General features: G+C 37.1%; 2 protein-coding genes across 2 annotated transcripts in view; one reads left to right on the plus strand and one right to left on the minus strand.

Moving 5' to 3' along the window:
• The window catches only part of Iftap (intraflagellar transport associated protein), a 59,051-nt gene extending 42,200 nt beyond the window's left edge, over nt 1–16,851 (minus strand). The window contains exon 1 of the mRNA XM_026404861.2: nt 16,758–16,851. The gene's annotated coding sequence lies outside the window, so the exon portion shown is untranslated. The remainder of the gene's footprint in view (nt 1–16,757) is intronic.
• Nucleotides 16,852–17,233: 382 nt separating this feature from the next.
• Rag2 (recombination activating 2) lies at nt 17,234–18,814 on the plus strand. The gene has a single exon (XM_026404849.2). It carries the CDS (start codon nt 17,234–17,236, stop codon nt 18,812–18,814), a length of 1,581 nt encoding a protein of 526 aa, XP_026260634.2.
• Nucleotides 18,815–24,595: the final 5,781 nt, after the last annotated feature.

Below are 24,595 nucleotides of genomic sequence, written 5' to 3' on the forward strand. Positions count from 1 at the left end.
GCTAGATAATAAATACTGATAAATAATCTCATTGGTGGCTATTATTTCACTATCAGTAGGACGTGTACCTAATTATAAGAATTTTAACATCGATGTACTTTTCCAGAATTCGAGCCCAGCAAAACTCCAGCAATGCATAATATTAATCTCTTCCTTGAGCCATCTCTGGTAGTGTGCTTCAATGAACAAACATCAAAAGAAGTAGCCAGGCTGTGGTTTCTACTACTCCTTTTTTTTTTTTTTTTTTGGTACGGGTATTGAATTCAGGGGCACTCAACCACTCAGCCACATCCCCAGCCCTATTTGTATTTTATTTAGAGACAGGGTCTCACCGAGTTGCGCCTTGCTTTTGCTGAGGCTGGCTTTGAATTCCCAATCCTCCTGCCTCGTCCTCCCGAGCTGCTGGGATTATAGGCATATGCTACCACACCCGGCTCTTGAGGATATTTTAACAGTAATGACAGAAATACTTTTAGACTTGCTTTCCAATTTGTGCATTGGTATGTTCTGAGTATTTACCCTTAACACAACTCAGTAATACCAAAGGCAAACAATTAATAGGTTATGCACAACACAAATTCAAAATCCTTCAAGGTCTTTAATTTTATCTATATGGTCATAAGGTTATAACAATACAGATTTTATTGACTTTCTAAGACTTTAGAATATAAACTATTACTGGAAGAATTTTAAAAGTATTCATCTTCAAATTTAGAACTTTCCTTATCTATAAAAATATAAATAACTAATGTTAAAGGGCCCTAGGGACTGACAAAGCAGATAATCATTGGCCAGACACTCAAGTGGTTTATGCAAATCACAGTGGTTTTCTAAAAGGAAGCTGGTTTTTTAGTTACCATTCACATACTTTTGTGTTTTTATCATGAAGTATTATTCTGAGGGGAAAGATAGGGGAGACTTGTCTAGACAACAAGGTTCATTGTTTGGTTTATGTTTTAGGGCTTTGCATACCACATGGAAGGCCTAGTACATATTATAAGGATAAGGAAATGTATATAAACATCAACCAGTTAATCAGAAGCAATACGTTCGCAGGCATAGCCTCCAGTAGGAACCAGGTTCTCTTTTTATCCAGCACTGGGTAAGAGGGGGGTAAAAATTACATAATTTCCCAGAAGTACTATTTTCTATTATCAAATAATAAAACCAACAATTATCTAAGCTAGTTAAAGCTTTATGTTCTCTGAAAGTGCACTATTATGAAATATGGTGTATAAAAGTATTACCATTGACTTAGCACACCTTAAATTTTTATCTTCAGTTGCTGCTTAATGAACTTTCCCAAAAGAAATACAACTTCTAGCCAGGCGGAAGGCTCACGCCTGATATCCCAACAGCTCAGGAGGCTGAGATCAAAGCCAGCCTTAGCAAAAGTAAGGTGCTAAGCAACTCAGTGAGACCCTGTCTCTAATAAAAATACAAAATAGGGCTAGGGATGTGGCTCAGAGGTCGAGTGCCCCTGAGTTCAATCCTCAGTACCCCTCCCTATCCCCAGGAAAAAAAAAATACAACTTCCAGAGATATCAGTGGTAAGCTTTAAAAAGCAAGTCACCATGAACTAGACTCTCAAAGTGCATTGCCTGCAAAGAGGGTAGTATGCCTGCAAAAAGTGGTGGAGGAGGGTAAAAAAATTAATGTTTACTACTGAAACGCAAAAATAATACATAATAACACATTTTTAAAGAGTTGTGCAGGGTCTATCAAAGCCCACTTTCTCAAACCTTTATAGTTCTGTGCAATCAGGACTTACTGCTATGTTGAAAGGAAGATGAAATATTATCAAAATAATTTGCCTCACCTAAGGAAATAAAGTCATCACCCCGTACTTCACAGGTAGGTGGCCTTTTATATTAGTACAAATGCTCAAGTCTCCAAAAGACCAAATTGCACTGTAACTGCACAGATTTATATACATGATAGAAAAGACCTGGTAGGAACTGCTTTCTTTTTCCTTTACTGAACTATAATAGTTATGCATTCTGACTTTTTAATGTCCTTTACATAATATTAAGGAGAAATAGATTCAATGACAGAATCTCTGAGCTGAGAGAAACCTGATACTTATCTAGTCCAATCTGAGAAAATAATGAATCTGAGAAAGAAACTTCAGGTAGGGCTTCTGTCAACTAATGAGTCTTTTGAACCATAATGAGATTCTCATGATTATGAAATTTAAGGGACACACAAAGTCAGCAGGATATTACCAAGTGACAAGCTACCCCTGGATAGGCATCCTCAGGCCTCCAGCTACATTCTGAATCCCAATAATACATAGAACACCTTAAGGCTGAGAAAATAGATGTGTCATTATTTTTGAGACCTATAAATACACCCAAGAAAACAACGGAAGAGATAAAAGGCAGAAAGAAGAAGGCAGAATATAAAACAAAACATAGCTTATTAAATAGAAGAGAACCTAAAACTCCTTTATTGTTTTTTTTTTCAAGATGAGATAAAAACACACAACTCTACCATCAAAGAATACATGGCACTTCAAGTGATAAACTTCTTCCAACAAGGCTTTTCTAACATATAAAAGGCATGAAATGCTTCATTATTACCCAAAAAGTTAATAGCATAAGCATCTAGATTTCTATGTAAATTCCTCTCAGTAAAACTCTCTTCATTATTAAAGAAAGTATTTGGAGGGAGGGAGGGAAGGGTTTTGGATTACTGTCCACTCCAAAGCTTTAGAAGAGAGATGGGTTACCTCCTATGCAGAGGTCTTAGAAATAGGTATGTCTCCACAGCTGTACACTTTTTCTTGACCAAAAAAAAAAAAAAACATAACTCAAGAAAAAGAGAAAGAACACATCCATATTAAAACTACACATAATTTTTAAATGCAGTTTCAGTACCCACTTCCCATGAACAGAGAGATCACAAAGTTTGTCTTAACAGATCTAGTTCCTTCCTGAGAAGATTGATAGTTTACATATTCTAAAATAGACCCCAACTGTAATGAATGATTCTGATGAACCTTTCCATGACTTCTTCAAGTTAAAGCAATATGGAATTCAGGGAAAGCATTTTAAAATGAAGGAGGTAACAGGAATAAGAAAAATAAAAACACGTCAAGACAAAACACAGATTTTAAAAAGCAAGCAAAAAAATATATAGGCAATTTTTAAAACACAGGACTAGGCAGAGTTCTTAGATTTGACCCCAGAAGTATGATCAAAGAGAAAACAACTGGGGCTGGGGTTGTAGCTCAGTGGTAGAGCGCCTGCCTAATGTGTAAGAGGCACCGCGTTCTATCCTCAGTACCACACAAAAAAATACACATATAAAATAAAGTCATTGTGTCTATCTACAACTAAAAATGTTTTTTTTTGTTTTTGTTTTTTTTTTTGTTAGAACAACTCAGCAAAATAAAATTCCGGTTTATTGTTGGACAACATTGTTTCACACATACATCAAACAGGCCAAAAAAATAAACAGCAACTTCATAGACAAAAAAAAGGAAAAAAAAAAAAAGAAACCTTTTTATCTTTGGCCTTTTTAACCATCTCATACAAACCAACTACTTATAGTACAGCTAAAGTACATACACAAAAAAAGTTACTGGAATGCTCGGAATAAGATTTTTTGTTGTTGTTGTTTTTGCTTTTTTTACAAGTTTTTTTTTCTCCTTTGAGATTATAATGAACATGGTCACACCACAAGTAAAGTCAGAAGTAGGACAGAGAACGCTCCAAAGGCTGGTTTGGTCATCCGAGATCATTAAAAATGGCTGACCCCTAACAATATGTACAAAAATATAAAATGTAAATAAAAAATACAAACAAATTTTCCTTTTTTAAAGTACTTTTAAGAAAAAAAGCAGGGCCTTGGAAGTTTTGGTTCTTTTTTCCTCCCCTGTTGCAAATTCACGCTGTGGTTTTGGTTGGGTGGTGAAGAGCGCACGTCATCTGCGGGTGGCACTGCCCACGGTGGGCGGGCGGGCGGGCCTCTCTACTCGAAGGTGACCACGTTTAGATTCTGAGACGGGAAGTGGAGGGTGAATAGGTCACAGTGGCCTTTTATTTTTAGTTTAACTTTTCCTTTTTTGCTGTCTAGTCATCCTCCTCGTCTTCTGCTTCTTGGTATCAACATCATCATCCTCGTCATCTTCAGCTGCCCGTTTGCCCGTAGCTGCCTCAGCCTCCTCATCTTCATCTCCATCCTCTTCCTCACCATCACCTTCCTCCTCCTCCTCCTCTTCCTCACCACCCTCTTCCTCTTCTTCATCTACCTCATTGTCAGCCTCTTGCTCCCCATTTTCCTCATTAGCATCCCCATTAGCAGGGGCGTCTCTTCCATTCTCTGCCTCCTCCACAACTTCCTTCTTCTCCTTTAAGTCCTTGGTGGTGATTTCAGAGCTAGTGTCCACGGCCGCGTCTGACATGGTGGGGCACGCCGGTGATCCGATGCCGTGGGTTAAAAAGGAAACTAGAGTTCAGGGACTCTGGCGATAAAGCTGCCGGAGTCCGCGGCGGAGGAGGAGGTGCGGGCGGAGGTGGTTGCGGCGAGTGGGGAGCTGGACCCAGGAACAATGCAAAGATGGCTTTTCAGAGCAGCCAGTCAAAAAATGTTTTTTAAAAAAAGAGAAAAACTGACTAACTGAATTTCATCAAAATTAAATTTTTTTCTTCTACCAAAAACCCTCTTAAGAAGATGAAAAAAATTTTTACAGACTAGAAAAATATATTTTCAACAAAAGACTAGCATCTAAATACACAAATAACTTCCAAAAGTCAACACTGTATCCAACTTAAAAAGAACATGCACAGCTATTGCTACAGACTATATACAAATGATAAATAATCACATGAAAAGATGTTGGTATCACTAGCCACTAGAGAAATAAAAATTAAAACCACAGTAAGATATTACTACACACATACCAGAATGGCTAAAATGAAAAATAGTGATAACACCAAATGCTAGCAAGCATGCAGAGAAACTACATAATTCAGACACTGCTGGTGACAATGTAAATGATTCAGTCACTCCAGAAAGTAGTGTGGCAACTAGCAATTACACTCTTGGACATTTATCCCAAACAATAAAAATTTATTTTCACATAAGAACTTGTATACAAATGTTCACAAAAGTTTTATTCATAGAACCAAAATCTGAAAACTACCTAAATGTCCTTTAATTGATGAATGGTTAAATAAACTTCAGTACATTCACACCAACGACTACTACTGAGCAATCAAAAGGAACAAACTGTCATTTCATGCAAGAACTTGGATGAACCTCAAAGAAATATACTGAAAGGGATGATTTCATTTATGTAGTATTTATGAATAATATATTTGGAGAGAACAAATTAATGATTACTAAGGTTAGGGATGAGGGAGAAGATGGGGGTGGTTATGCAAGACCACATGTGATATAATTGAACTGCACACACATACACAAATGAGAATAGACATAATAAATAAAATCTGAGTAAATTCTGTGGCTTTTTACTAATATCAATTCTCAACCTTTATATTTACACTATTATATGCAAGGTGCTAATCATGTACAATGCTAAACCAATGATGCATGGACTTCCCTATGAATTTTTTGCATCCTCCTATTGAAGTGGCACCCCCTTTCTCCACAGAAAAGTCTTAACTGGGCTTCTCCAGAAATCTTCACCATGGCTAATTTTAGGACTATCAACAAAAGAATCTCTGCAAAAGAGTTCAATGTAGATAAACTTCCTATTTTCATGTCCCTCTGTTTTACTTGGCCACTAGCCAAGAAGATATCAGCACTCCAGGTGCTGGACACCCCTTTATACTAGTTTTTCATAAACATATCCAGTACACTAGTTTGTAGAAATGTGCAAACAAGGCCTCTGGCCTTGAGCTGGGCTTCACAGAGATGTCTACATTTTTAAGATAAGTTACCAATTGGGCTCCATGGTAACAGCTGGCAGAGGGAGGAAAGAAAGGGGAGAAGCTCTCCCCTTCTCAGTTGTTGTCCTTGAAGGGTTACCTGCCCAAAACAGTGAGAGAAAAAGCTGCTTTTATGTGAACTTCTGCAGACTGTGAACTTCTGAGCCCCTCCCTTACATGCCGGGTATATAACTCTGAAACTACCTGAACTCAGGTTTCAGGGGATTAATTGATAACAGCAAAAGCTGTGCCCTCTGAACCTGGCTGCAGCCAAATAAAACTGTTTCCTGCTATCTTCGATGCCTTGCCTCATTTGTCCCTACAACACTATGAATCTGACCTATAATTCCATAATTATTTCAAAACCAAATGTTTAAAAAGGGACAAATGACCTAGGTGGTGCAAGATGTAGCAGGTGGGGAAAGAACTAGGGGTTGGTCAGCAGGAGACAGATCTTTGAAGGCCTGCAACTTCAGGCCAGGAGTTTGCATTGTAACTTGAGAGAAAACTCTTCAGAGAGTTTTAAGCAAGGGATTAACTAATGAGATATGTAATTTGAAAATACCACTCTGTCTGCAGCATTGATATTTGTAAACAAGTTTTTACAATTTCCTTACAGTTTTATAATTTCCTTAGAGTGGGGGTGCCACTTCAATCTCTCAAAGGGAAGATTATGGGAAGCCCCCATAATTGTAAAAGAAAGAAATAATGGTAGTTTGGATTGGTGACAGGGACAAAAGCAGTTGAACTGTTTGTAAGTGTAGGAGAGAGCAAAAACTCTTCCTTTGCCCTCTGGAGGGTCCATAATTGAGCATATGAAATAAAATAGCAATAGACAGATTAGCAAGAGAAAACCCATTTTGATTACATATATATACATATAAATATGTGAGGTATCTCTGTGTGTGTGTACTCACACATATGTATATATATCACACAAAACATGAGACTCCAAAGTAAACCAGATGATTTAAGTTTTAAAGCACTCTGAGCTACAGGAAAATAATGGGGCTTGGGGCTTCTGGGGAGAGGTGACAACATGTTATGGAGGAAGGAAAGGGAGGAAATGTGTGTCTTGTTAGGAAAAAAGAAAACAAAAACAAAGTTTAAAAAGGAGGAGTGGAGGGGCTGGGGTTGTGGCGCAGTAGTGAAGCACCTGCATGGTAAGTGTGAGGCACTGTATTCTATTCTCAGCATCTCATATAAATTAATTAATTAAAGGTCCATCAACAACTAAAAAAAATATGTTTAAAAAAAGGAGGAGTGGAGGGTAGAGAAGAAGGGTAAACCAATTAAGGCAAAAGAGAGTTAGAAAAATAATTACCACTAAAAGTTCACCAAGAATCTTGGAACCCTGGTGTGTTGATTGCTTCCTCTGCAGAAAGCTGGGGGCGGGGGGCAGGAATAATACTAACCTGTACAATTACATGCTTAAGCAGAAACCTTCCTCTTGAAAAATTTGTTTCCCTTTCCTGCTCATCCATCCAAACTACCATAATGATGTTTCTTGAGGCTATCATTCATTAAGCTTTTCTGTTCATCAGCAGATTGCATAAAATCAATTTCATCTCCCCAAAATATTATCTTCCTCCCAGCCATTTTAGTCAATCCAGAAATATCTGCACTGACTCACTGAGGCAGGTCAACTGAGTATTAGACTGTTTTCAATTACACAGTTATTAATTCCATTAAACAAAGAAAAATGCAAGCAGTGAAGCATTGGAACTCCTTCTCCCCATTCATTTCCTACCATTTTTAAACAACAGATCAACTGTGTACAGGGAATCTGCAGCAGATACTCCTAGGATAAACCCAGAAAATTCAATGCTCTTGAAATCAGGAAGATTGACTTTCCACTACCGTTTTCATTTCTTTTCTTTTTTGAAAAATTTACAATTGTGTATAATCACAAGTAAACAGTCTACCTTCACCCCCTAACAAAACTCCTACAAGCACACTAACTGACCTCTAGACTAGTACATCTGTCAAGAAAACTTTGCCATCCAAATATTTCATCCATGTTCAAAACTGACCTCCTAGCCTCAGAAGCGTTAACCACATCAATGACTTAGCTGCTAAGAGTGAACACTCCAGTAAACATTTTTCTCAAGGCCTCTGAGAAAGCTGTTAATCCATAAGGCAGTAGGGTTTCTAAGTCAACTTTATAGCTCTATAATCTCACAATAATGTTTCAATCATTAAAGATTTATTAGCTCAAATATAATCCCACCTTCACATGGTATGCAATGTCCCATTAATGCTTATTTTATCTGTTCTGCATAACAACTACAACACAAAGGCATCCAGGCTTGATTAAAGTTATCCCTCTTGCCAACTTCCTGAGCCTGTCAGCCACCTGCACAATGCACAGCACTTTGACAATACCAAAAAGCCTACTTTAAAGCAAAACCCATACAGCTGGTTAGGAGCAGGTGTAGACCAACTGAACTAAATCAACTCTGCCTGAAGGAATACATTTCTAAGTGTTTCAAAATGCCAGATCTTGCAAGCAAAATTGACCTTTTCATTTGGCATTCTCTTAAAAGAAATGAGAATTTTGAGATGTGCTGCTTAGTTATTTTTAATTCTAAATTTCTATGACTATGGAATAATAAATGGGCTTTCAGAAGTAATAGAAGATTCCCCAGCTGGAATGTTATCTCAGTATTTTATTGACAATTTTTTGCCTCAATATACACAACATAGCACACAAATGTACACTCATATAAATTTCCTTTAGCCAAGATGGTTTCTATACTCAAAAATAGAAAATGGGAATCACAAACTCCCTACTCTAACAAAAGAAGCTTTAAGCGATTTATTTTTCTAGCACAACATTGCAAAATGCCTCTGTAATTTTTCAACACTCTATTTTAAAGCAAACAGTCTACCTTAAATCAGAGAGCATGGAACTATTATCAGAAAAAACTAGTCATCCTGGTCAAGTGGCCATATTTAAATGTTTTGAATAAAAATTGACAGGTCGCTTGTCATGCTCCTCTCTGGCAATTCATCATGCTAACTGTAGGCCGCTTCCCTCCATCGATGTCCTTTTCCTTCCTCTTTTCTTTGCCATTTTCAGTTGTGGCTCCTATTGCAGCATTCACTCAACAAGCCAAGCATTTCCCTTTCCAATACTATTTACATTATTCCCTTACAAATTAGCCACTTATTAAGAGTATGATTGTCTATGCCGATCCTAAAACTATAAAGAAGTTGTCACTGACCTTACTTCAACATTTGTTAACTCAGGAAGCAACAGCATAGTTTGAGTTGTTCCTTCACTTACAAAATGGGGATGGAAATGCTCAAAGGGACACTGCACTTCTTGATTCACACTTCCATGAGCCCACAAGATAATGCCTCTCTGCCTCCTCTACCCCATCATGTACATAGATATTCACTTGGCAAGTTACTTTACTTTTTATACTTGCATGGTTTGAATGTCAGCAAGTTGTCTCCCATCTTTTTTTCCCCAGTAATTCTTCCTTTTTTGTTTAATTATAATATTACTACATCCAGTTACTAAGTCTTTTATCTCACCTATGAAATAAAGTTATTTTGTTCTGTAATTAGACTGACTTGTATTCTTTAATTCTCTACTGTGTGTTTGGTTTTTTGTTTTGTTTTGTTTTGTTTTTGATGAAAGGAAGGATAAATCAATATATTCTAGTAGGAGTTTGGATCTGATTCTGCCTCAAGGTATAAGAATGGCTGAATAGCCTGTAATTGTGATTTTCCTTAATGAATTTCTAGGAACTTTTAAGAAAGATTGAACTGGGTGCAGTGGTGCACACCTCTAATCACAGAGACTTGGGAGACTGAAGCAAGAGGATACAAGTTCAAGGCCAGCCTCAGCAATTCAGTGAGATCCTCAGTAACCTGAGGAGGAGGGCAGTGGGAAGAGGAGGGGAGGAAAAGAAAGGCAGGCAGGCTGGTTGGACTGAATGTGCCAAGAATGTAAGGTGCTGATTGGCAATCAAAAGTTAATTCATTCAGTATGTTCTTTAAGAGAAAGGCCTGTGTTCTTGACTTTTTTTTCTAATTTTCCACAACTACACTCAGCGGATGCTCTATAAACATGGTTTACTACTGTAGTCACCTCTTACCCAAGGGGGATATGTTCCAAAATCTCTAATAAGTACCAAACCCTTTGATATATGTACATAATTGTAACAAAGAAATTAGACACACAGAAAGAAGAATGACATTATGGCACTTGCTGGTAAATGGATGGAACAGGAGATTATCATGCTATGTGAAATAAGCCAATCCCAAAAAACCAAAGGCAGAATGTTCTCTCTAATATGCACTGCTGACACATACAGGGGTGGGAGAGGTGCGGGATAGAAGTTCATTGGATTAGACAAAGGGGAATGAAGGGAAGGGAAGAGGATGGGAATAGGAAAGATAGTGGAATAGGTCAGACATAAATTTCCTATGTTCATACACAAATACACAAGTGTAACTCCACATCATGTACAACCACAAGAATGGGAATTTATACTCCATGTTTATATAATACATCAAAACACATTCTACTGTCATGTATATCAAAAGAAGAATAATAATTTTAAAAGTTAATAATGACAATATATTTTTATAATAGTTACCTGGCAAACATTCAATAATATCAGCTATTATTATTACATAAATAAAATTACTACATTTAAAACTTGTTGATTTAAGGTTCTACTTGCCCACTATTTTTTAAAGCTTCATTTTTTACAGGTACATTGTACATACTAGAGGGAAAATAGTGGATAAATAAATGTTTTATTGCTTAAAAAAAAGAAATCAGACACAGTAAGAGTGCTAACAATAACCAATAATAAAATAAAACAATACACTATAATAAAAGTTATGTGAATGTGGTCTCTCTCTTCCTTCCCCTCCCCCTCAAAATATCTTAATGTACTGTACTCACCCTTCTTGTGATTATGTAATATTTAAAGGAAGCACTTCATGGCTTTTCTTTGTCGTATCTGAATTTTTAGAACAACTACTTTTGCACTTTGGGGCCATTATCAAGTAAAATAAGGATTGCTTAAACTCAAGCTTTGTGATACCATGAGAGTGGAACTGATTGCCAAAACAGCTACTAAGTGACTAATGGGTAGGTAGCTTACACAGTTTGAACACACTGGACAAAGAAATGACTCGTGCCTTGTGTAGAATGGAGCTGAATGGTACAATATTTTCATAATGTTGCCCAGAATGGCTTGCAATTTAAAACTTACAAATTGCTTATTTATGGGATTTTCCACTTAATATCTCTGGACCACAATTTACCACAGGCAACTAAACCAGAGTGTTTTTGTTAGCTTTTCATCACTGTACTCAATCCAACACATTTGGGGATCAAGGTTTCAGAAGATTCAGTCCATAACGACCAACTCCACTGCTCTGGGCCCAAGTTGAGGCAGAACATCATGGTAAAAGGGCTCAGTAGAGGAAAGCTTCTCTGCTCATGGCAAAGTCAGGAAGCAGAGAGGGGGGCCACAGGGAAGATGCGCCGTTCTAGGGCACATACCCAGTGACACACCTCCTCCAGCCATGTCACACCTGACTATAGTTACCATCTAGTTCATTCAAACTAGGATGAACTGATTAGGTCACAGCTCTCTCAAACCAGTCATTTCACCTCCAAACATTCCTGCACAGGAGCTTTAGGGGGGGACACTCCATATCCAAACCATAGCACGAGGAAAATGAAATAATGGATAAGGGAGGACGAATGTACTAACCTCCAGTTTCCTCAGGAGACAACTAAGCAACTTACTGCTACACTACAAATTCCCAGGTTTTCTTATTGTAATAAAATACAAAAGCTAAAAACACAAACATACCCATGATTTCTAATTGTATTTACTATAGATATATCACTGCTATTGATTCTGTAATTTCAAGCATCATAATCATTATGTAATACCACTAATAAGTAACAGAAACAACCAAATATCCTTTTGCAAACAAAAATCATGGAAATAATTAGAGGAGGTGATGATGCTTTTATAAATGATGGACCAACATTTCAAATGATAAAAATCAACCAAACAATTGAACTGCACTTCTATTTTTTTTAAAAAAAAAGAAAAAGAAAGAAAAGTCACCCCTGAAAATGTATCTTAATATTTTCAAAAATATATGGTAGTAACATATACAAATGTATCTATAGCCCCATCATCATTAGGCAAGATTCATTGTGGTTACTGTGTACACTGTATATACCAGACATTTTATATCCATGAATCCTTACAATAAGAAAGGTATCATTCCCATTTTAGAAATAAAACCAAAGCTCAAAAATATCCCTCAATTAGCAAGTGTAACCACTGAAACTCAAAGCCAGATCCACCCACCTCTTATCACTACCTTATATCATCTAAGCCTCATGGAAACCAAATGACCAACCACCTAACCAGTGGATGGTGAGGTCATCGTGTTTCATTAACTGAATGAAACTCTATGCAACTTTTAAAAAGTATAAAGGCAGTTTACAAGATCACTGTGGAATCTTAACATTTCCCTTGACTGAGGGCTTTACATATATTATCTCATTTAATCTTTTCCCAGCAACCATTTGAGGTCAATATTTCTGTTATCTCTATTTCAGAGATGGAGAAGCAGGCTTGAGGGTTAATATGACGCCACCTGAGAAATGGCAGAGCAGGCAGAGAAAACCAGGTCAACTTGACACCAAACCTCATTCTCAGAAATATTATCTTGTACAACACTACACAGCAGCTGCTTGAGTGAGAAGAGGCCCTCCAACAATTAGAACTCCTTCCTTCTGTGCCTGCACTAAAGAAAGGAGACCACAGAAGAGCAATGAAAAGATCAAATAACTACAATTGGCACTTTTGGTCTTTGCTTCGGGGAAGGCAACATCCCATTGGATTCACAAGAGTATTTATTTAAACCAGAATAATTGCATTCGTTTTTTCTGTTTACTAAAATGTTTTTTTAATTTTAATAAACTGGGTTTCATCTATGCTTTTTTTCCTACAAATGAATAGGGAATTGTGTTTCCATTGTAACTAGTAATGAAATAGTTAAATCTGGAGGGTACACCCTGGTGGTTATCTCCCTCAACCATCAAAGAGAAAAAGTCACAGTCAGTTACTCCTGTTAGATCCGAGTTCATTAGAACATCTGTAGGCACATAAGCACCCTCTTTACATCAGCTTCTGCTTACCGCAGGCATAGTAGGCAGTAGTGAATCTTCCTAATACTGCTTTAGCAACAGAGATTCAGAGAGGGGTGAGCAGCCCCTCTGGCCTTCAGGTAGGTCCAATATTTTCATTTCTCCCCAAGCTAAAAGATGGGAACCGATATTATGGGAAGGCAGGTGCCCTACTTCAGAGTATAGTAACTACAGGTGGATGGGGTGTCTAGATGGGGAAGGAGTAAATTTGGAAAATGTGGGGCTTCCTATTCTCAGGTTGCTATGAGGATTTAACTTCTATGCCTTCAGAGCACATTATTAATCTTAGAGCATAAATGCTTTGCTGGCAGAAGTGTGGGAAAAAAGACCTAATCATGGTTTTACTGCCAGCAAAAATCAAATAATATATGCCTCAAACCTGATTAACCGTGTAAAACAGTTTTAATTTATGCACTAAATACCTGCAGTTACATGGGGTTACTTGCTTTTGGAGCAATCAGGAAACATGGGCCGTACTGAGCAATAAGATTTAATGCTTCAGAGTACACTGTCTTTCTTTGGAAAGAAAAATAAGTTAGTTCAGACACAGGAACTACAAGCCCAGACCTCACACCATTAGACCTCTTTTGATACTCAACTATGCCCTGCCTTCAAAGTGAATAAATGAAAATCTCCCTGCTGCGGACTGTTAGCATGAGGCTGGGAAGACTGTGTGTGTATTGGCCCTATATTTCTGTCTTTTAAAAAGAATCTTTAATGTGTTGACTTTGAAATTCCCCTCAGTTGAAGAAAAGCCTCTTTTTTTTTTTTTAATCTGCCTGTTTTAGTTTAGTCTATTTAAAGAGAAACCTTTCAGTAGGTTATTTTAGGTCTATTATAATCTTTTAAAAACGCTTTTTAAAAACTAGGATGTAACTAATATACTCATATTAAAACCATGGAAGAGACACAATGGTCTGCTCCACTGAAAACATAAATCAGTAAAGCAAAATCTCAAAAACTATGGCAAAAAAAATGTGAAAACACTTTCAATGTTCTTGTTTATTTATTAAATATAGAAATCATCTGATTAAAATGAGTAATCTAAAAATTAAATACACAAATGGCATTACAAAAGGAGATAATTCATTATAACAATAAATTTTACCACTTTTTTTAGGGCCCTGAACTAAGCTACAAAAATGGATAATATTCTTTACATCTTGCCCAAGAAAATGTTTCTACCTAATCTATAAGAATCATGTTTTCACTTATGACAAACCAAAATCCCTATGAAAACCTTAAGATGAAGTCAACAGGCTACAATGAAAATATTTTTTAAGCTTGCTGTTTAAAAACAAATGTTCTTTGGGAAATTCCTTTGGTCTGGAATTTATTACCCCTGTATAAAACATCACAGATGTTTAAAATAAGCAAGCTTTGGCTTTGGGACTCCCTCCACTCAAAATGGGACAACTCTGAGAATAATAATTCATGCCGTGTTTAAGTACCTACAGTTTTCATTTAATGAATTGAGGGTCAATAACATTTCTTTTAGCTTCCTTTAAGTTCCTTTAATTCCCTTTAATTTCTTAGATGCTTTCTTTCATGTATATGTGGATAAGCTATGAATAAATAAAACAGTTTCCCAGGTTATTTCATAAGCAGGGGAAGTTGCTGAATCTGCAAATCCACATGGTCCTCAGACCGCAAAGGCTTGCTCTTATAGCTTTGGAACGAATCCTTCTCAGGCCCCATTTCCAAAGTTGGTTTAATAACCCAAAATATTATTATTAAAAGATCACACCTTAAGAGATACCCAAAATAAACTAAAAATCCTAAAGTACATGAGAATGTTCAGCAATTAATGACATCTGATCTACAGAAGTGCTTAAGGCAAAAACAAAAAATTTTGTTTTAAAAACACCATCTCATTAGAGCGACCATGGATTCTAAATGGCCCAAGGAACATTTACAAGGGGAATAAATATAAAACAGTCTTTCATATGTGTATGCATGGATGTGGCACAGTGGATCCTAGCATCAGAGATATCCACAGGATATTAATTTTTTAAAAAAAGTGAATTGTAAATGGATTGAAGAGAGATCAGTGGAGTGGAGGGAAGAGGGGGGTGGGGTGGGGGTGGAGAAGTGCTGGGGATTGAATTGGCACAGGTTGAGTTCCACACCTCTGTGATAATGTCAGGGTGTTTCCTGGTATATTGTATAACTAAAAAGAATAAATAAAATCTAAAATAAACTATAGTATCAATCCCCACTTTGCAAATAAAAAGAAAGATAAAAATAATTTGCTCACTGTGGTTACAGAGCAACTAACTGTTAGAACACCAGATTTGGACTCAGAAGATTCAATTCTAGATCCCGTATATTTAATGAAGGGCTACAGAAAAGACTGACAAGAAGAATGAAATATCAACTGCTATTTAAATTAATCCACCACCAGCATCATTATATATATTTATCCCACTCTTACTAGTTCAAAAGTTTATCTATATCCACTGACCAGATCATAAATTTCCAAAGTCTTTTAACCATCTTCAACATTACAAATATCATCTGTCATCCCTGGCAGATAATTGTGCACACACAACCTTACTTTTGATAAGTTTGATAATAATCATAATAATAACTGTCATTTACTATGTGCAATGTTTTACTAAATTATTAATTATAATTGACATCAACCCATGAGATATGTAAAATTATCTCATTCTACAGAAAAGGAAACTGAGGTACAGAGAAGTTAAATAACTTGCCCAAAGTCGTGTCCTTGGTGACAGCTAGGATTTGAATCTAGCCAGTCAGCATTTGAAAATCCATACTGTTTTATTCTGCTTTACGTATATTAACAACTTACTCTTAAAAGTCATTGAATCTGTGTTATTCTGTTTGCTTTAACATTTGGCGCCTAAAACTTCACTCTGCAAACAGTAAGTATATTTCACATCTCTCTAGGGTAGGTAATAATAAAACAAAAATTTGTCAAACTTACTTCATCTGGTAAATATCTCGTTAATACCATAATAAAAATATAAAGTCCTGAATAACTCTTGCACCTCTTTGTTTAGTGTCTGCTTTCTACAGAATTACTAAAGAATTACCTCAAAGTTCTTGGGCTGAAAAAGAGGTCTGAAGTAACAGTGATTCTATTTTTCTAGGAGTGGGTAAGGGGAGATGTGTTTAGGAACCTTATCCTCCTCCTTAAAAGAATCCTAAAAACAGGAGTAAATTACCCAAAAGGGGGGGGGCACTTGTAAAGGTCTAATTACAGTATTTCCACTACTAAATGCAGGAGTGGTAAGATCATTCTCAAGCAATTTCTCGCCTGCCCTGGAGGTATTCAGAGACTCGTCTTTAGGTTCTGTAAGATAGTCATCAACTATTGTAACCTTGGCTCCCCTGCAATCCCTTCCCCAGCAGCCCAGGATCCTCCGGGGTGCAGTTCTGAGTTGGGGCGCAATTCTGAATGGAGCTTTAACGCGTCTGGGCAGGAGTCCGCCGTGGCGTCCCCTCAGACTGCCGTTTCCAGGCAACCACGCGCGGGCCAGAAGCAGTTGTGCATCCTATTGGGTCACCTATTGAAGAGTCCCCAGGGGAAGCTCCAGCAATTCCGGGACATCGGTTTGCCCGAAACCCCTCGGTGCTGCAGCGCCCCCGTAACCCGACGTTTGGTCTGCGCCAACCACTCTCACCTCCCAATCCCCAGTTGTCCGCCTTGGCTCCCATCTAGTCACTTCGCACTTTTGGCGTCTTTACTCAGATGGACATACTAGAAAGTCTACTCTCCAGAAGAAACAAAGACAAATCATTACAGGCACACATCCCATAGAGCACAGATTCCTGGGAATTGTAGTTCTTTCGGCTAACGTGTAATGAGTCTTTAAGAAAAAAGAACTACAATACCCAGAAATCCAATGGTGGAGAGTCCATCTCTAAAATATGTCCCAACTACTTGGCTTGAATTCGGTTGGAATGTTCTGTGGCTCTTTCCATACCTATCTCCTTGAATTTTGCTAACTGGGTTCCAGGGCAAGTTTGTGAGAGGATTTTGTTTTTTAACAAGTTTTTTGCATGTGAATGAGTCTCAACAGTGATATATATGAAAAGATATTCTAAGTCATTTTATCTTTTAATTCTTTCAGAGAAAAGATCTACCCACAATCAGAAAATGTCACTGCAGATGATAACAATCAGTAATAATATAGCCTTAATTCAACCAGGCTTCTCACTGATGAATTTTGATGGACAAATTTTCTTCTTTGGCCAGAAAGGCTGGCCTAAAAGATCCTGCCCTACTGGAGTTTTCCATTTTGACATAAAGCATAACCATCTCAAACTGAAGCCTGCAATTTTCTCTAAGGATTCCTGCTACCTTCCTCCTCTTCGCTACCCAGCCATCTGCACATTCAAAGGAAGCTTGGAGTCTGAAAGGCAATATATCATTCACGGAGGGAAGACACCAAACAATGAGCTTTCAGATAAGATTTATTTCATGTCTGTTGTTTGCAAGAACAACAAAAAAGTTACTTTCCGATGCACAGAGAAAGACTTGGTGGGAGATGTTCCTGAAGCCAGATATGGTCATTCCATTGACATGGTATATAGTCGAGGCAAAAGCATGGGTGTTCTCTTTGGAGGACGCTCATACATGCCTTCCACCCAAAGAACCACAGAAAAATGGAATAGTGTAACTGACTGCCTGCCCCATATTTACTTGGTGGATTTTGAATTTGGATGTGCTACATCATACATTCTTCCAGAACTTCAGGATGGGCTGTCTTTTCATGTCTCTATTGCCAAAAATGATACCATTTATATTTTAGGAGGACATTCTCTTGCCAATAACATCCGCCCTGCCAACCTGTTCAGAATAAAGGTTGATCTTCCCTTAGGTAGCCCAGCTGTGAATTGCACAGTCTTGCCGGGAGGAATCTCTGTCTCCAGTGCAATTCTGACTCAAATTAACAGTGACGAGTTCATTATTGTTGGTGGCTATCAGTTTGAAAATCAAAAGAGAATGGTCTGCAACATTATCTCTTTAGAGGATAGCAAGATAGAGATTCGTGAGATGGAGACCCCAGATTGGACCTCAGATATTAAGCACAGCAAGATATGGTTTGGAAGTAACATGGGAAACGGAACAGTTTTCCTTGGCATACCAGGAGACAATAAACAGGCTGTTTCCGATGCATTCTATTTTTATATGTTAAGATGCTCTGAAGATGATGTGAATGAAGATCAGAAAACATTCACAAACAGTCAGACATCAACAGAAGATCCAGGAGACTCCACTCCCTTTGAAGATTCAGAAGAATTTTGTTTCAGTGCAGAAGCAAATAGCTTTGATGGTGATGATGAATTTGACACCTATAATGAAGATGATGAGGAAGATGAGTCTGTGACAGGCTACTGGATAACATGCTGTCCTACTTGTGATGTGGATATCAACACATGGGTACCATTTTATTCAACTGAGCTCAACAAACCTGCCATGATCTACTGTTCTCATGGAGATGGGCACTGGGTCCATGCCCAGTGCATGGATCTGGCAGAACGTACACTCATCCATCTGTCAGAAGGAAGCAGTAAGTATTACTGCAATGAGCATGTGGAGATTGCAAGAGCTCTACAAACTCCTAAAAGAGCCCTACCCTTACAAAAGCCTCCAATGAAATCTCTCCGCAAAAAAGGTTCTGGGAAAGTTTTGACTCCTGCCAAGAAATCTTTTCTTAGAAGGTTGTTTGATTAGTTTGGAGGGAGGGGGAGACCTTTAAGATTCAAGTACATTTGTTGCATTTATTTTAACAATGAGAAAAATATTTCAATTTTAATTGAAAATGCTTATTTTCTTTTAGATATGTGAGTTGTTAGAGGTTTAACACAATGCTAAATACTGTTCTTCCAAAGCCTAAATTTTTAAAAAATATTTGACTCAAAATATCTGAAATGAGAATTTTTATCTGATATTTTCACTCAAGAAATATTAAACACAAAACAATAGTGATAATCAAAGTATGTTTATATTCCTTGTATTATTTTGGTAACAACCTAGAGAGTAGTTGAGACATCCTTAACCAATAAAGAAACTAATAAACAAAAGATTAAATTAACTATTTTGTGCAAGGTATCAATTTGGGAATTAAAACCTAGATCAACTATTTCCCACACTATTGCTCTTCATACGCTTTTAAGCAGCCCCTTGGATTATGCCCATGAACAGAATGTCTTAGGTAGTCTTATAATTTTCACTGACATGTGGGAAGAAATAATCTCAAATTTGTTATATTTCCTTGAAGCATCTGCACGCACTTTCTTCAAAGGTCTCCCTCCCTATTATTTGATACATTGATGATGTGTCAAATACACTTATTGTACCATGTATTTGAAGGCATATTCAACAGAAAAAACAAATCCTCTATTACTAGGATCCTGGGAAAAGAGAGGAATGAGAATACATTGATAAGTGACCCAAATACATATCATGGAGAATAATAATATTGTTTCCCAAAATAATGAAAGTTTTAAACATTTTATGAAGTTAACAGGAAGCAGATTGTAAACCGGTAAAAAGAAATCTGTGCAAGTGTCTGCCTAGTAAATTTGTGGAGTTTGCTCTCCTTAAATATTATAAAATCTGAGAACTTGGCCAAAATTCAATAAAGTTAAAAAGACTGTTAATTATGACTCTTCGAGACATCAATTGGTAATGAATTTAGAAGCAAATGTTTTCCCCCTAGAATATTTTTCTGGAAAAGCATTTAACCTCATCTTAAGGTCTTCAGCTTTAGTCTTGTATTCATCATTCTTCAGAATCCACAGTTATTAAGGTAATATTTTCCAAACATGAACTATACAGGAGATGAAGTTCTTTTAATACTTGCATGTCTCAGATACTGGAATTAACTTTAATAATCCAAATCATGTTCTTTTTTTTTCAGTAATGTTTCTTGATGAATATTGCCATTGAACAATTGTCTGTACCATTGATTTGATTTCTTATTTTTATCTCTATGTAAAAATAATGAAACATAAAAATTCTCTGTTTCTATTGATGTACTTAAATAATTAACATTTATAGTCACCCAAATAAAGGCAAGATTAAAAAAACTTAATTGTTTCAGAATCATTTTACCTTGATTTATTTTCTTTTTGTTTGTGGGAAACAGCATAAATTGGCTGAAATATCCTTTACAGATAGATCATCTTATCTTGATCTGTCCACAGTGACTCAACAATTAAAGAATTATTATCCCATATTTGTTTTATAGTTGATGAGATCAAGATATGACAACCAATTCTGAATTCATTGAGTTCTATACTCAAACTCAGATCTCACCAGTAAACTGTGTGTGTTTGTTTGTGTGTGTGTGTGTGTGTGTGTGTGTGTGTGTGTAGAACAAGCAGTAGGGCTCTGCAAATAAAAATAGGCCTTTTTTTTTTATATTGTTGGTCGTTCAAAACATTACATAGTTCCTCATACATCATATTTCACAGTTTGATTCAAATGAGTTATGAACTCCCAATTTTATCCCGTATACAGATTGCTGCATCACATCAGTTACCCTTCCATTGATTGACATATTGCCTTTCTAGTGTCTGATGTATTCTGCTGTCTATATTATTCTCTACTATCCCCCCTCCCCTCCCCTCCCCTCCCCTTTTCTCTCTCTACCCCTTCTACTGTAAATCACTTCTTCCATTTGAATTATCTTGTCTTACCCCTCCTTTCCTCTTATATGTCATTTTGTATAACCCTGAGGATCGCCTTCCATTTCCATGCGATTCCCCTTCTCGTTTCCTTTCCCTCCCACCTCTCAACCCTGTTAATGAAAATCTTCGTCTCAAGCTCTTCGTCCCTACCCTGTCCTTGTTTCCTCCCCTTATATCAGAGGAGTCATTTGGTATTTGTTTTTTAAAGATTGACTAGCTTCACTTAGCATAATCTGCTCTAATGCCATCCATTTCCCTCCAAATTCTATGATTTTGTCATTTTTAAATGCAGAGTAATACTCCATTGTGTATAAATGCCACATTTTTTTAATCCATTCATCTATTGAAGGGCATCTAGGCTGATTCCACAATCTTGCTATCGTGAATTGTGCTGCTATGAACATCGATGTAGCAGTGTCCCTGTAGCATGCTCTTATTAGGTCTTTAGGGAATAGACCGAGAAGGGGAATAGCTGGGTCAAATGGTGGTTCCATTCCCAGTTTTCCAAGAAATCTCCATACTGCTTTCCAAATTGGCTGCACCAATTTGCAGTCCCACCAGCAATGAACAAGAGTGCCCTTTTCCCCACATCCTCTCCAGCACTTATTGTTGTTTGACTTCCTAATGGCTGCCAATCTTACTGGAGTGAGATGGTATCTTAGGGTAGTTTTGATTTGCATTTCTCTGACTGCTAGCGATGGTGAGCATTTTTTCATGTACTTATTGATTGATTGTATGTCCTCTTCTGAGAAGTGTCTGTTCAGGTCCTTTGCCCATTTATTGATTGGGTTACTTGTTGTCTTATTGTCTAATTTTTTGAGTTCTTTATATATTCTGGTTATTAGGGCTCTATCTGAAGTGTGTGGAGTAAAGATTTGTTCCCAGGATGTAGGCTCCCTGTTTATCTCTCTTATTGTTTCTTTTGCTGAGAAAAAACTTTTTAGTTTGAGTAAGTCCCATTTGTTGATTCTAGTTGTTAACTCTTGCGCTATGGGTGTCCTATTGAGGAATTTGGAGCCTGCTCCCACAGTATGTAGATCATAACCAACTTTTTCTTCTATCAGATGCCGTGTCTCTGATTTAATATCAAGCTCCTTGATCCATTTTGAGTTAACTTTTGTGCAAGGCGAGAGATAGGGATTCAGATTCATTTTGATGCAAATGGATTTCCAGTTTTCCCAGCACCATTTGTTGAAGATGCTATCCTTCCTCCATTGCATGCTTTTAGCCCCTTTATCAAATATAAGATAGTTGTAGTTTTGTGGATTGGTTACTGTGTCCTCTATTCTATACCATTGGTCCACCCGCCTGTTTTGGTACCAGTACCATGCTGTTTTCGTTACTATTGCTCTGTAGTATAGTTTGAAGTCTGGTATCGCTATACCGCCTGATTCACACTTCCTGCTTAGTATTGTTTTTGCTATTCTGGGTCTTTTATTATTCCATATGAATTTCATGATTCTTTTATCTATTTCTACAAGAAATGCAGCTGGGATTTTGATTGGCATTGCATTGAACTTATAGAGAACTTTTGGTAATATCGCCATTTTGATGATGTTGGATCTGCCTATCCATGAGCAGGGTATATTTTTCCATCTTCTAAGGTCTTCTTCTATGTCTTTCTTTAGGGTTTTGTAATTTTCATTGTATAAATCTTTCACCTCTTTTGTTAGGTTGATTCCCAAGTATTTTATTTTTTTGGGGGATATTGTGAATGGAGTAGTTGTCCTCATTTCCGTTTCAGAGGATTTGTCGCTGATATACAGGAATGAAAAATAGGCCTTTTTTAAGCCATCACCAATGAGCCCATCAGAGGTGACCTTAAGATAATGAGGCTACTTCTTATAACCATATGCATTCAAATGAATCACTTTAGAAGTTAACACACTTATTCCAACATTGCTTTTGTCCCTTATATTTTGGGAGTTCACATTCAATCTCTTTCAGAATCTGTAGTTCACTCCATTGAAGATGTTTGATAATTGTCCCTCTGCCTCTCAGAGCTGAATTTAATTTCTAGAAACAGTCAAATGTCATTCAGAGCCTAATAGTGTGTAACTCTCAGTATTACATTGCCACTTCAAATAAAAAATAAAATGTGAATACAAGCTAACACAATGGGTTTTCAGATATGGGTCATAGATGGTTCTAAAGTTAAGTCCAGAAATTGCACAACAATGAAAGTGTAATATCAAAAAATAAGTGTATGGCTTCCTGAGGTGATCATTTTATGGGATTATAAATATCTGCAAATACAACTGAGTGGCCAAATAAATATTGAATGAATAAATGATGAATGAATGAGGGCATATTCTTCAAATGGTAATGCTAATATCTTCATTCAACCCTGAGGCACAAACTTTTGAAACACAAACCCAATATTTAAAAAGTAGGAGGAAAACAAATCAAGTACTATCTCACAATGTTATACCACGCTGTCCACCATTCCCTCCTTTGCTACTGCTACAGCACCTTGTCATGATTTCTGCTGTTACATCTCAACCAGCAAAGGTACTTATTACTAAGTTTGTAAGTGTCTGACTCTTCCAACCAACTATAAGTTCCATGAAGAGTAGAACAAAATCTTTGTAATTTCTATATATGGAGTGCTTAACCTAATATCTGTCATGTTGGAGGTATTCAAATTGTTCTTGAGCTGAACTGAATTAAATGTCTCAGTGAGTTCCATTTGTCTCCCATAGAAGGTAACCAAAGTGTCCTATGCTTTAGCATAAGGTACTGAATGCTTGGTTATATTTGTTATACTAATTACCTATTACTTATCTTTTCTTCCTCTAGCCTCTGAACTCCATCACAGCAGAGATATTATTGGGTTTATTCATTTTTTAACCTCTAGCATCTAGCAGAAAAGAAAGAAAATAAATTAAAACAACTAAAGAAGCCAAGGATATGAGCAGAAATGAAATCAACAAACCTCTAATTGACTGCATAGGGAAGAGTAGGAAATTAGTATTAATCAGGGTGATGAACACTACTAGAAAAAAAATCAAACTATTCCATAAGTTGTCACAGTCAAGGTTTATTTCTTGTTCATGAAAAATTTCATGCACGAGTTTTTATCAAGCTATCTTCCTGAGCAGCTGACTCTCCTCCAGGATGCATCTCAAGGATGTAGGCTTTTTTTTTTCTATTAGGTGACTCTACTATCTTTATCTCCATCATGTGTCCTGAAGACTTCAGATACAAAGAAAAGAAAAAGAAAACATGGAAAAGGTATACCTATTTGTAAACACTTCATTGTGGAGGTGAGACATCATTTCCTCTGATAGTCCATTAACAAAAATTAGTCACGTGGCCCCTCTGTAGTCTGGGATCTAGTTATGTGTCCACAGAAGGAAAATGTGTGTGCTGAGCATCTCACCCATATACTGAATACTGTATATTTAATGAGAAATATAAATAGCTTTTTTCTTTTATTTGGTGGGGGTGCTGGGGATTTAACCCAGAGGCACTTTACCACAGAACAACATCCCCAAATCTTTTGTTTTATCTTTTATTTTTGAGACAGGGTCTCACTAAGTTGCTTAGGACCTCATTAAGTTGCTGAGGCTGACCTCAAATTTACAATCCTCCTGCCTCAGCCTCCCAAGTCGCTGTGATTACAGGCATGCACCACCATACCAAGCTAAGTAGTAATGTCTTTGTTAAACTAGAAATAAGACTACATTCTCTATAAATACATTGCCAGTGCCCTTATTAGCATTCACTCACATTATTCTGTCTCCCAATGATCCTCCTGCCTCCACCCAGTCCCCCTCCAATCCTCTGACTCTTCTGAGCGCACAGCAATCGTTCAGAA

Source organism: Urocitellus parryii, chromosome 4, assembly GCF_045843805.1.
Source record: "Urocitellus parryii isolate mUroPar1 chromosome 4, mUroPar1.hap1, whole genome shotgun sequence".
Classification (NCBI taxonomy): domain Eukaryota; kingdom Metazoa; phylum Chordata; class Mammalia; order Rodentia; family Sciuridae; genus Urocitellus; species Urocitellus parryii.

What these genes read in the sequence shown, in the direction of transcription:
- Rag2 (XM_026404849.2), top strand. Translation starts at nt 17,234, where the DNA reads ATGTCACTGCAGATGATAACAATCAGTAATAATATAGCCTTAATTCAA.